At 38.3% G+C, this 13,000-nt stretch overlaps 2 protein-coding genes across 2 annotated transcripts; both read right to left on the reverse strand.

Moving 5' to 3' along the window:
* Positions 1-4,158: 4,158 nt before the first annotated feature.
* Positions 4,159-4,707, reverse strand: LOC140178581 (uncharacterized). Its single transcript, XM_072215774.1, has one exon. The coding sequence runs from the start codon at positions 4,705-4,707 to the stop codon at positions 4,159-4,161; it is 549 nt and encodes a 182-aa protein (XP_072071875.1).
* Positions 4,708-5,148: 441 nt separating this feature from the next.
* Positions 5,149-6,114, reverse strand: LOC140178582 (uncharacterized). Its single transcript, XM_072215775.1, has 2 exons — positions 5,983-6,114; positions 5,149-5,673 (listed from the first exon to the last, which is right to left on the reverse strand). Exons 1-2 carry the CDS (start codon positions 6,112-6,114, stop codon positions 5,149-5,151), a joined length of 657 nt encoding a protein of 218 aa, XP_072071876.1.
* Between the last annotated feature and the right edge of the window lie 6,886 nt (positions 6,115-13,000).

The raw sequence follows: 13,000 nt of genomic DNA on the forward strand, positions 1-13,000 counted from the left end.
CCATATCCACCAGGCATCCATGATTCATAAAGTTTTGAAACTTCTGAATGGATTGAAATGATTTCTTCTTTCCTCCCTCCTTTTCATCTGATGATAATATGGCATTAAAATCACCAATGACAACATATATTTCTCTGAGCTGTCTAATAATCTCCAGCAAGGCCTCATATTGAGTATCTCTCAGCTGGTCAGTACTGTGGAGGTGAACCCCTAACATCTCCCATGTGATTTTTCTCTATTGATCTTCAATTGAGAAGGATATATAAAATTCGGCACTGCTATTCACCTTCACCTTCACTTCTTCCCTCCATGCCAGAGCCAAGCCTCCTGCCGTGCCATTAGGATTAACACAATATACCTCCGTGAGACCCACACTTTTTAGCTGTCTTTCTACTAGCGAGGATTGGTTCTTTGTCTCACATAAGAACACCACCTCGGGGGAATGAGAGTTTTGCATCCCTTTGATATTGTGAATTGTCAGGAGTTTCCCCAAACCCCGACAGTTCCACATTATCAACTTCATAGCCCCATGGGTGCCTTTGATGGGTTGGCACCCTCACCCCAGTCAACATTTCTCTCTACTGACCCTTCTTTCTCAATCTGACCTTCCTCCACCTCCTCCCTAGTCTCCGCATTACGTTTCATCCCTGTAACCATCTTGATGTTTCCAGCTTCATTGCTTTTTAAAATCCTTATTATTTCACAACTACCAACTTTACAATTTAAATATATAAAATAACTCAATAATTGTAAAATTAGATGAAATCTTAATTTAAATAGCCCAAACTCATTATTTTTGGATTTCTAGAACTTTAAGTTGTAAATAGAAATTAATCCATAATTATAGAGTTTGGATGAAAACCTTAATTTATTTCAAATCCAATTAATCAAAACTACTTTTAATTACCTTCCATAAGATAATTTATGAAATTAAAACTTTAAATAAATATATGGTCTGAGATTAGTTCAAAATAGGACTTTTCAAAAGTCTTGGATCTTACAGGCTACGTGATGATAATGACGTAAAATTAATCAGGGGTTGATACAATCATTTTTTTAAAATTTATATTTTGAAATTAATTATTTGTTTAGTTGATCTCTGTGAGGGGAGTTCTTCAATTCATGACATCCAATCAGGTGGGGCCGTCAAAAGGAACATTGCGGGATTGGATATTGATCTAAACATGCCATCTAAGACACCAATGATGGGTCAAATCCTGAAGATCGTAATATATAGACAGAGGATATGCGGCAAGTAGATGTTGAAAGCCATGAGTGCTCTACAATTGGAGACCTAATGATCGATCCATATCTAGTTAACCCTGTATCCGATAGTGAGGAGGTATAAGCTGAACTGATTGATATACCTAATGGTGAGGAGGAGGACGATGTTAAGATGAACTACTTTACAGACTCGCAACCCGCACTGACTCAACTTGCTATTTCCCAGTCATTTGATCATCTGCCTCACTTTACCATGTTGAATCTGAATACAATGAACCAAGATTGATCTTTTAGTCAGGGAGGTCCCAATGATGATTCGATTAATGAGTTTGTAGTTAGGCAATAGTTTGAGAATAAGGAGGAAGTTCTTATGGCAATAAAGACGTATAGCATAAGGAAAGTTGTGGAGTATAAGTTATTAGAGAGTGACCATTTGAAGTATTCAGTTCAGTACACTCATTTTGGAGCAGGTTGTCAATGGAGCATACATGTTTCCTATCGTCAAAGACAGGAAAAATGGGAGGTGAGGAGATACAATGGTCCTCATTCTTTTCTTCAAACATCGACAAGGCAAGATCATAGAAGGTTGGACTCGAAAGTGATAGCTCAAGTGATCATCATAATGATGAAAGCCAATTTGACCATTAGCATAAGAGTTTTGCAAGGATCTGTTGAGACCCAATTTGACTACAAAGCATCTTATAGAAATGTTTGGCTTGCAAAGTAGAGGGTAATTACTTTAATATGCGAAGATTAGGAGGAATCATACAATGAGCTTCCTAGGTGGCTATTTGCAATGCAGATGTGCTTACCAGGTGTGTATTATTACGTTGTCTTTAGTTTTATATACAGTATTAAATAAACCAACCTTCTAATAATTGTTATGACATAGGTACATGGGTTCATCTTGTAACTCAACCAAGTTGCAGTGAGGAGGACAGTGTTATGTTTCATAAGGTGTTGTGGATATTTTCACCATGTGTTGAGACTTTCAAGCACTGCAAACCATTAATTTCCATTAATGGTACTCACTTGTATGGTAAATATGGAGACACCTTGTTCATGGCAATCGCCCAAGATGTCAATTCAAATATATTGCCAATTGTATTTGGGCTAGTAGAGGGGGAGACGAAAGAAGCCTGGTAATTTTTCTATCTTACCTAAGGCAGCATGTGACACTATACACACAGGTTAAAATTTTCGCAGAGTTGTGCGTGCGCACAAGGCTGTGCGTGCACACATATCAGAAATCACAATTTTGCAACTTAGCAGAATTTCAGATTTTTACATCAATCTTTGAATGATCATAACTTCCTCTACAAAAACCCAAATTTTACAAAATTTATATCGATTTGAAGGGTTTTCAATAAGCTTTAATCTCCAATAAAATTCAACAAAATTTAAAAATCTTGACAAAAATTACGATCAGACAAAGTTCACCAAAAACCAACGTTTATCAAAAATCACATTTTACCAGAATTTCCAAAATCCCCAAACCACATCCAACCAAAACAATACCAAACTCTCATTTTCCATCAAAATCAACCCTTTATGTGTCCTTACACCAATCTTACCACATTTTCCTTCACATATTATTCTCAATCTCAATATCACATGTCCACCAATCATTATTACATCACTATCAATTTCCATCATCAATACAACCATGATTCATATTAATAATCAACAATATTCATTCATCTAAATTAATCATATCTCAACCTCATCACTTAACCACAACAACAACATCAATTCATTATACATCATCAACCTAAACAATCATCAACAACATATAATTTCCAAACCTATCCTATGGGTCACTAGTCTAAGTGTCCATGAATATTATATACTACATTGAGGAAACCGAAACCATACCTTGGCCGATTCTCTATATGCACCAAACCCCCCCCCCCAAATGAGCATAAATTGATCACCAACAAGATTTTCAACACAATCCAAGCTTCCAATATCACCAACAAGCTCCAATAATATCCAACAATCACAACTTCAAGCTATAACACGCATAAACCATAACTAATCAACGTAGGGCTCACCATAAATAAAATTTCACAAGGGTTCAATGCCTCTTACCTTTCCCAATAGCTTTGGTAGCCAAAATTCAATGCTAAGTAAGGATTAGAGTGAACCTAAACATCCAAAATCACAAGAACTCACTTAATCACAAGCCCTAAAAACCCGAAATTTTGAAGAGAATAACTGAAAGGGATTCGAGCTCTCCTTACCAGTTTCTTGTATGGGTCTTGTAGAGCTCTTCACAAGAAACGTGTAGCCACAAACGGTGCGGTGATCGGAGCTCTATAGCTTATGATATGAGCTTGTGAAGTTAGGAGTGAATAGTGTCAATGGAGGGTTTCTTCTTCCTCTCCTTCTCAGCACGGTGTGTGTTTGAGTGTGTTGTGGCTAATTGGGTTCATTAATGGCCTCTTATATATGTTGGGCTTGGGTCCAACTTGAATCCAATCTAACCCGTTAGCATTTTTATCCCGTTTGGCCCAACTTCGGGCTAAACCTTTAAAATTAATGCCTAGTTTTCCATTTCTAATATTTTTCTAAGATTTTTGACTGTTTTCACTTTTTCTCGTGCGGTACTAAGTAGACTTGAACCGGTTCAACCGGTTCAACTGCCGATTTATGGTTTTTCACAGTTTTTCGTAGAAAAACATATTTTCTGACTCAAAAAAACCTACTGAGTCCAAAAATCACATTTAAATCCTCAAATTCTCACTCTAACTTTTTGGCACCTAATTTGGACAATATTAATTACTTAATTAACAGTTTGATTAGTTACGGTTCTTACATTCTCCCCACCAAATAAGAAATTTTACCCACAAAATTTGAATTACCTGAGAAAAGCTCGGGGTAATCCTTTCGCATCTCGGACTCTAATTCCCAAGTATATTCTTCAACTTCTGCTCACTTCCAAGCCACTTTAACCAACTGAACTTCCTTTTCTCGCACCTTCTTCACACTAGTGTCGTTGATTCCCACTGGTGTCACTTGGAAAGTCAAGTTCTCCCTCAACTCGACCGATTCAAACCCTAACACATGAGCCGCATCCGACGTATACTTGTGGAGCTGTGACACGTGAAATACGTCATGCAAGTTAGACAAGTGAGGTGGCAAAGCTACTTGATACACCACCGGCCCGAATCTCTTCAGAATCTCAAACAGTCCAATGAACCTCAGATTCAACTTCTTGGTCTTAATCGATCTTCCAATCCCAGTTGTCGGTGTAACCCTTAGAAATACATGTTCTCCCACTTCAAACTCTAACAGTTTCCTTCTCTGATCCGCATAACTCTTCTGTCGGCTCTGGGTAGTTAGAATTCTCTCCCGAATCTTCTTAATCTGCTCAGTAGTCTCGGCTACCAAATCGGGACCCAAAACACTTACTTTACCAAATTCATACCAACAAAGTGGTGATTGGCACTTCTGTCCATACAAAGCCTCATACGGAGCCATTCTAATGCTCGCGTGAAAGCTATTGTTGTACGCAAACTCCACCAATGGCATGTAACGGTCCCAACTCCCGGGTTGATCCAAAACACATGCTCTCAGCATATCCTCCAACGTCTAAATAGTCCTTTCTGACTGTCCATCAGTTTGCGGATGATATGTAGTACTGAGCCATAGTTTCGTACCGAAAGCTCTTTAAAAAGCTCCCCAAAACCTTGATGTGAATCGGGGATCACGGTCCGACACTATGCTCGATGGCACACCATGCAACCTTACTATCTCCTTGATATACAACCTCGCGAACTCTTCTATTGAGCAACTTATTCAGATAGGCAAAAAATGATCGGATACGGTTAAGCGATCCACGATCACCCAAACTGCGTCAAATCCCGACCTAGTCCTTGGTAAACCGGTCACAAAATCCATTACAATTCCTTCCCACTTCCACTAAGGAATCTCAAGAGGCTGTAGCATTCCCGATAGTTTCTGATGCTCTATCTTTACTTTCTGACACGTCAGGCACTTGGATACCACTGTAGCTATATCACCTTTTATCACAGGCCACCAGAACATCTTCTTCAAGTCATAATACATCTTCGTGCTTCTGGGATGAATAGAAAACCCACTGTTATGAGCTTCCGACAACAAGTCTTGCCTCAAACTTCCAACATCCAGTACACAAATTCTCCCTTTGTATCTCCACAACCCTTCAGCATCCTTGGTGAATTCTCTAAGCCTCTTATCACCAACTGGTTGAAACAATTGTTGAAGCTTGTGCTCATCTTGCTGAGCCTTCTTTATCTCTGTTTTAAAGCTACTCGAGATCTGCAACTGATTCAAACAAACTCTTCCAGCAACTTCACCAATATCCAACTTAAGATCCACAAACTTATTCACTAGCTCCTCTTCTTTGATTTTCATCCAAGCTATGGATAAAGATTTCCGGCTCAATGCGTCTGCTACCACATTCGCCTTTCCAGGGTGATAACTCAGTTCAAAATCATAATCTTTAAGCAACTCCATCCACCTTCTCTGGCGCATATTAAGCTCTTTCTGATCAAAGATGTACTTGAGACTCTTATGATCAGAAAAGACGCTAAACCTTACTCTGTACAAGTGGTGTCTCCAAATCTTCAATGCAAACACAATCACCACTAATTCCAAATCATGAGTGGGGTAATTCACCTCATGCGGTCTTAGCTTACGCGATGCATAAGCCACCACATTCCGGTGTTGCATCAACACGCAACCCAAACCCTTCAATGACGCATCACAATATACTTCAAACGATTCATGCGGTTCCAGCAAAATTAAAACTGGCACTGAAGTTAACTTCTGCTTCAAAGTTTGAAAACTCTCTTCATAGTCCGACATCCACACAAAAGGCACCTCCTTCCTTGTCAACTTAGTCATCGGTAGTGCAATCTAGGAGAATCCTTCAATGAATCTCTGGTAATATCTGGCTAAACCCAAGAAACTTCTGACTTCCGTCACTGTCGTTGGTTTTTCCCATTCCATCACCGCCTCCACTTTAGAAGGATCTATAGCTAGCCCTCCTTTGCTCACCACGTGACCTAGGAACTTTACTTCCTCCTTCCAGAACTCGCACTTGGACAATTTTGCATACAACTTTCACTCTTTTAAGATATGCAACACAATCCTCAAGTGCTCCTCATGCTCCTTCACTATCTTAGAGTAAACCAAGATGTCGTCTATGAAAACCACCACGAATTTGTCCAAAAAGGGACAAAAGACTCTGTTCATGTAATCCATGAAAATAGTAGGTGTATTCGTTAACCTGATACATGAGAATTAGCGTTGGTCTAGATTTTCTCTTATAGAAAAGAAGAACTTCATTGTAAGCATAGCTCCAAACCAACAAACAACTCTCTTATCAAATTTAAATTTGGTTTTGTCATGAGTACAAACCCCAATAAGAATTAACCGAAGTATTGAAACCTCGGGTCGTCTCACAAGGAATTGCAATGAAGTGTTTAATTATTGGCTATGAAGATGCAAGGGGGTTTGATTTATAATTGGCAAGAAAAGTAAATAACAAGAAAGTAAATGAAAATTAACTAATAAAATAAAGGAAAAGAACTCTTGGCTAGACATAGGTAATTGAGGTCACTCTCCTTGTCTACAAACCATGTATTGACAATTATGAAGAACCGAACTCAATAAGTCTACTCCTATGCTTGAAGTATATCAAATGGCTTGATCAACATCAATCTATAGGTTCTAACCTAGTTACTAATTAACTTAGTAGTATGCTAGAGTCAATGATTATAAAATTGACCACTAAGGGTTCTCAAATCAACAATTCAATGAGACCCAATGATTCAAGGTCACTCAATTCCCTTAGCCTAGGCCAAGAGTAGAGAAGACTATTCAATAACTAGAAAAAATATTCTATCAAACACCTAGTGTGCAATAAAAGTAAACATCATAAAATGCAAGGATTAAAGGAACCCACAACTAACATAAGCAAGAAATCAATAATAACAATCAAGATCAACATAAAAGAGACATGGAAACATCAAATTGCATTAAAAGAAATCAAGATCCAACAATTGTTCATCAACATAAGAGAGAGCAAAATAAGAAATTAACAAGAGAAACTAAGAAGATTAAGACAATAGAACACTAAAATATAAAGAGAATTGAAATCAAAACAAGAGTTAAAAGATCAATTTGAGAGAGATTAACCTAATCCTAACCTAACTCTAGAGAGAAGAGGGAGCTTCTCTCTCTAGAAAAATAACTAAAGGCTCATCATGACTAAGTGCTCCCCCCTTTGCTCAATCTTCAATTCTGCATCAAATACCCTCAGAAACGAGTTGGAATTGGGCCTGGACAACTCAGAAATTGCCCCCAGCGATTTCACTTTAAGTGGGTCATGTGCGAATATCGACACGTACGCGTGCTTGATGCGTGCGCGTCGCTTGTGAATCTTCAATGCACACGTACGCGTGCATGGCGCGTGCGCGTGGCCCTCAATTTTCCATTTTCTCATTTCTTCACGAATTCTCCACTTGCATGCTTTCCTTTTCATTTCTTCAATCCAATACTTGCCTTATGATCCTGAAATCACTCAACAAATACATCAAGGCATCGAATGGAATTAAAGTGAATTAAAGTCACCAATTTAAGGGTCTAAAAAGTATGTTTTTATACTTAAGCACAAATTACGGGAGAATTACAAAACCATGCTATTTTATTGAATAAATGTGGGAAAAGGTGATAAAATCCCCTAAAATAAGCACAAGATAAACCACAAAATTGGGGTTTATCAAACCTCTCCACACTTAAACTAAGCATGTCCTCATGCTAAAATCAAGAAAGAGGCAAAAGGGTATCAACATTTATTCAATGTAAACTACCTAATTGTAACCTATCTAAATGAATGCAATCACTTGGTCAAAACAACTCAACTTCCAAGAAAACATGTGTAGGCATAAGGGCTAGAGCAATAGGAATCATTTCAAATCAAACCAAACCCACAATTGTATTGAATTATCAAAAAGATTTACAAACTTGCATGAAGAAGAATGATCATAGTGAAACCATGTAATTGAGTGATCAAACCCTCACCGGATGTGTATCCGCTCTAATCACTAAAGTGTTCAGGGGTTAATTCACTCAATTCTCCCCTAATCATGCTTTCCAATATTTGTTCTTCATCTAACAATCAACAATCATCCAATGCATGCATACAATCATCATGAGGACTTTCCATAAGGTTGTAATAGGGTTAGGGTCAAGGTAGGGTTATATATGGTTAAGTGGACTAAAATTTGAATCTTTGATTAACCTAGACTTCCCACCTAACCTATATAATAACCTATACAATTAAGTGCTAACCTAACTACCCATTCTTCACTTTTCACATACTCATGCATTTTCTCTTCATTTTACAACACTTTTGCATTGATTTTATTGAACTTTACTTTGGGGCATTTTGTTCCCTTATTTATTATTTTTCTTCTTGTTTTCTTTTTTTTTTCAAACTATACACAAGAACATCAATGCCTAAGGTTAATACATTTAATCTATACATGAGCATGCACCCAATTTCCAAATATGGAAATACAAAAACACCCTTTCATTCCAACCAATGTTCCCAATTCTCCCCAAACTTGAATAATAAACACTCTCACTAGTCTAAGCTAATCAAAGATCTAAACAAGGAACTTTTATTGTTTTTCGCTTTAGGCTTGTAATGTGCTAAAATAAAGAATAACTGGGTTAAGCATAGGCTCAAAATTGGCTAACAATGGAGAGTAAAAGGTAAGCTATTTGGGTAAGTGAGGTAATGAAACAATGGCCTCAATCATATAAGTGCATGTATGTAAGGAATGATGGACATATAGAATTAAACAAATCAAGGATGACAATCATAGAAAGAGAACAATTACACACAAGAAAGGAAATAAGTGGTTATAAGATGTAACCACACCATTAGGCTCAAATCTCACAAGCTTATGTTCTTAGCTCAAAACATGATCCACAAAGTGTATAATTCAAGTAAGTTCTAAAAAAAAAATTTCAATCAATTGGGGTGGTGTCCTATAGATGAATTCCTTGGAAAATTTCATCATTTTAATTAAGCTTATTGATGCAATATTGTGATTGAGAATTTAAAAAAAATTCCTTAGTTTACCCCTTTTTCAATCAAAACAAATTTCATAAACAAAAAGGGTCAACTAGGTTTTAACAATCCAAAATATTTTTCTAATCACAACCAAAAAGCTAAGACAAGCAAAAACAACTATGTAAGTAAAATCTACTAAAAATATGAAATGTATCCAATCTAAGGTGCAAAATGCAACAACTAGAATATAAGTATCTACAATACTAGTATATACAATAATCCTAAAAAAAATAAAATGCAAAAATAAAGCAAAATAACATTAACTAGAAAATAAATGTCCGGAATGTTCACCCCAAAATCGCTATCCATCGACGGTGACGATGGTGACCTCCCCACACTTAAAATGAAACATCGTCCTCGATGCTATTGCGCGGGTGCAGAATGGGGGTCAACAGTCGCATCTGGCTGCTGGAGCTGAGGCTGTGGCTGAGCCTCTGGGATGGCCTGTGTTTCTAAAGGTACCTCTGTTTGAGCTGGCTCTTCCTCGTGCTCCTCCTCCTCAGATGTGGAAGAGTCGGGAAGAGGGCGCAACTTGACGCCCAGCACCACAAACATCTGATCCACTCTATCCAGGCGTCGTATGATACGGTGCTTGCTACGCTCCATGAAGCGGATCAGATGTTGTACTAAGAGATACGTCGGCTGGGGTGCTGGTGGTGGTGCCGGTACTGCAGGTGCTGATGGACCGGCTGTGGTTGTGGAAGAAGAAGGGCCAGGTGTTGCTGCTGCTCTGGCTCTGGAGCGGCACCGGGATGGGGTTTCTTATGCACCCATGACCCCACGGAATCACTTCCTTCTTTCCGTGGTCGGGGGGTGGTGTCTCATCATCTGCCTCCCATGGGGCACCGGCCAGTTGAATCATCTCAGTGACCAAGGTGGGAAATGGAAGTATGCCACGGACATGTGCTCGCCACATGTATCTCCTCATCAGTCGGGGAAAGTATACCTCCTTCCCCTCCACAACACATCCGATCAGGACGAGCATGTCCACCGGAATTTCAGTAAAGTAGGTGGTCGGCATGACGTAATAGGCAAAGATCTGCTACCACGTCCTGGCCTCCCTAGAACGATAAGTGAACAGCATTACCTTGGGCTTCTTGTTGTTAGCGTCCATCACCCAAGGGGCATCTGAGGTGGCAATAACATCCCTCAGAGCATCATAATCAAAGGTCATACAATGGATCGCCACTTCTGCCTATTCAATGGCATCTGTGCCACTGGTCCTAGGCAGACATTGGAGTCTATCCTGAATAGCTGCCTCCGTAACCAATATCTGATCGCCTCGCAGGTGGACTGAATCAAGGGTTTGTCTTGATGAGGAAAAAACGATTCTACACAAACTCACCAGCAAGTGTACCGGGTCGCATCAAGTAGTAATAACTCACAAGAGTGAGGTCGATCCCACAGGGATTGATGGATTGAGCAATTTTAGTTAGGCGATGAATTTAGTTAAGCGAATATTTGATGATTTGATTGGAACTTGATTTAACAGAAGTAAAATTGCAGGAAAATAAAAGTGCAGAATGAAAATTAGCTGAATCTTAAAGTGCAGAGAAGTAAATTACAGAAACTTAAAGAGCAAGTAAGTAAAAGAGCTGAAATTTAAATTGCAAGAAAGGTAAATAACAGAAACTTAAAGTGCAAGAAACTTAAATTGCTGAATCATAAATTGTTGGAAAATATAAATTGCTTGAAGAATAAAAGGGATTCAGGTATTGGGATTCAAATTGAACTAGAAAATTGAAGTGCAGTAAACTAAAGAACTATGAGATGAAGAGAATTACAGACGAACCCAAAACAGAAATGAAAAATTGCAGAAGAATTAAAACAGCAAGAAAGCTCAGCTCAATTATGAAATCTTAAAAGAGAAATTGACAATTGAAGAAGAGTAATGAGAACAGAAAGCAGATCTAGATCTCAATTACTCCCTTGACAACATAGAAAAGAAATTGCAGAAGAAATGAAAATGAAAATAGAAAAGAAAATTCCGATCCAACTTCCAATTCTCAGAATTATCAAAAGAAAAGTAGAAGATGATTCTCAGATGAATGATTTCAATGGAATTCTTCAATCTCAATTCAAAAAACCCAAAATAGAAAGTAGAAGTTGTAGAATCAAGAACAAACAGGAAGAAAACTAGATCTAATCCCCAATTCCCAAATTCAAACAAATGAAAATTTAAAAGTGAGAAAAACTAAAAATGAGCAAAAAGGTTTCTCTTCAAATCAAATTTACTCCTATTTATACACTTTCTATTTTTGTCTTCAAAACTTGGTGTGGGCTTTTCAAATTTGGCCTTGAATGAATGGGTCAGGAGTGGCTTGGTTCAAGTGAGTTAGGGTGCATTGGAGCCTTCCACTGGAGTGCTCAGTTCACTAAAGTGAACGCTACGTTCACTGCTCCAAGCATGCTTCCTCACGTGCTTCCTTGGTGGGCATTTGGTTCCCAGCGTTACATTAGTGAACGCTACGTTCACTCACCCAACGCTCTCTCTTGGTTTCTTTGGTGCGCGCTTTGCTTTCCTTGGCAAAAGTTACGAAAACGTTCACTTCAGTGAACGTGACGTTCACTTTGCTGAACTTGGCTCCTTGTGTTGCACCTTGGTGCTTGGCATTCCCACTAGCGTTCACTTCTTTGAACGCCACGCTCCCTTGGTTGAGCGCTCCCTTGGTTCCAAGCCTTGTGTCGCGATAAAGTTCACAAAAGTGAACGCTACGTTCAAACTTTTGAGCGCTACCCTTTGTGTTGCTTTGATGCGCGCCCAGCTTCTCTTTTGAACGCAACGCTTTACTGTCATGGGACACGCTTTTAAAAGCGTGGCCTAAGGTCCAAAGCGTGTTCAAACTTCAAAGTATGCCCCAAAATTCTTCTTTCCTCTGTTTGAGCTTAATTTGTGCTTTCTGCTTCTTTTCCTTTATCTTTTCACCTATCATCAACCAAACAAATACATCAAAGCCTCACCAAACTCACAAGATCTTTGCATCATTCATAATAATCAATTAATTCTAGTATAAACCTTATGATTTTGTGTAAAATAAATGATGTTTGATTGATTCCAAATGATCATGAAATTCCACTCCAATCACTTACTTATTGTGCAAGAAAGTGCATAAAACCTAATGAAACTAATGCAAAATGCTTGTAAAACTAGCATAAGATGACTTGCATCACAACACCAAACTTAAACCTTGCTTGTCCCCAAGCAAGCACTAAACATGAGAAGAAATGAAATGAAATAGAGAAGTATATATCCTTATTTAACAGGTAATTGAATTAAGACCATAGGATTTTATGCAGACAAGATGCAACTCACTTATTCTTTGCTGATAGATAAAAAATGTTTCTTTAAAGATTCACTAGAGTTGCTGTTATAAATCCTTGCTCTTTGATTGATCCCTTTTTGATTTTTCCTTCTTTCTTTTGCTTAGAAAGCTTATTTCTCAATGGTAATTCAATGTCAAGTGTTGCAGCAGCCTTTTGGCTCAATTTTGCTCAACACTTCTTCACTACAGACACTTGGCTCATAATTCTTCTTAGGAACATTGATGCCCAGCACCTCTTTGGGTTACTAAATGCTTTGTAACTAGGTTGCTCTTGATAATGGACTTTTGGTTGATAATCCCAGATTAGTTAATCCAAGTTACC

This window comes from Arachis hypogaea, chromosome 14 (assembly GCF_003086295.3).
Source record: "Arachis hypogaea cultivar Tifrunner chromosome 14, arahy.Tifrunner.gnm2.J5K5, whole genome shotgun sequence".
Classification (NCBI taxonomy): Eukaryota; Viridiplantae; Streptophyta; class Magnoliopsida; order Fabales; family Fabaceae; genus Arachis; species Arachis hypogaea.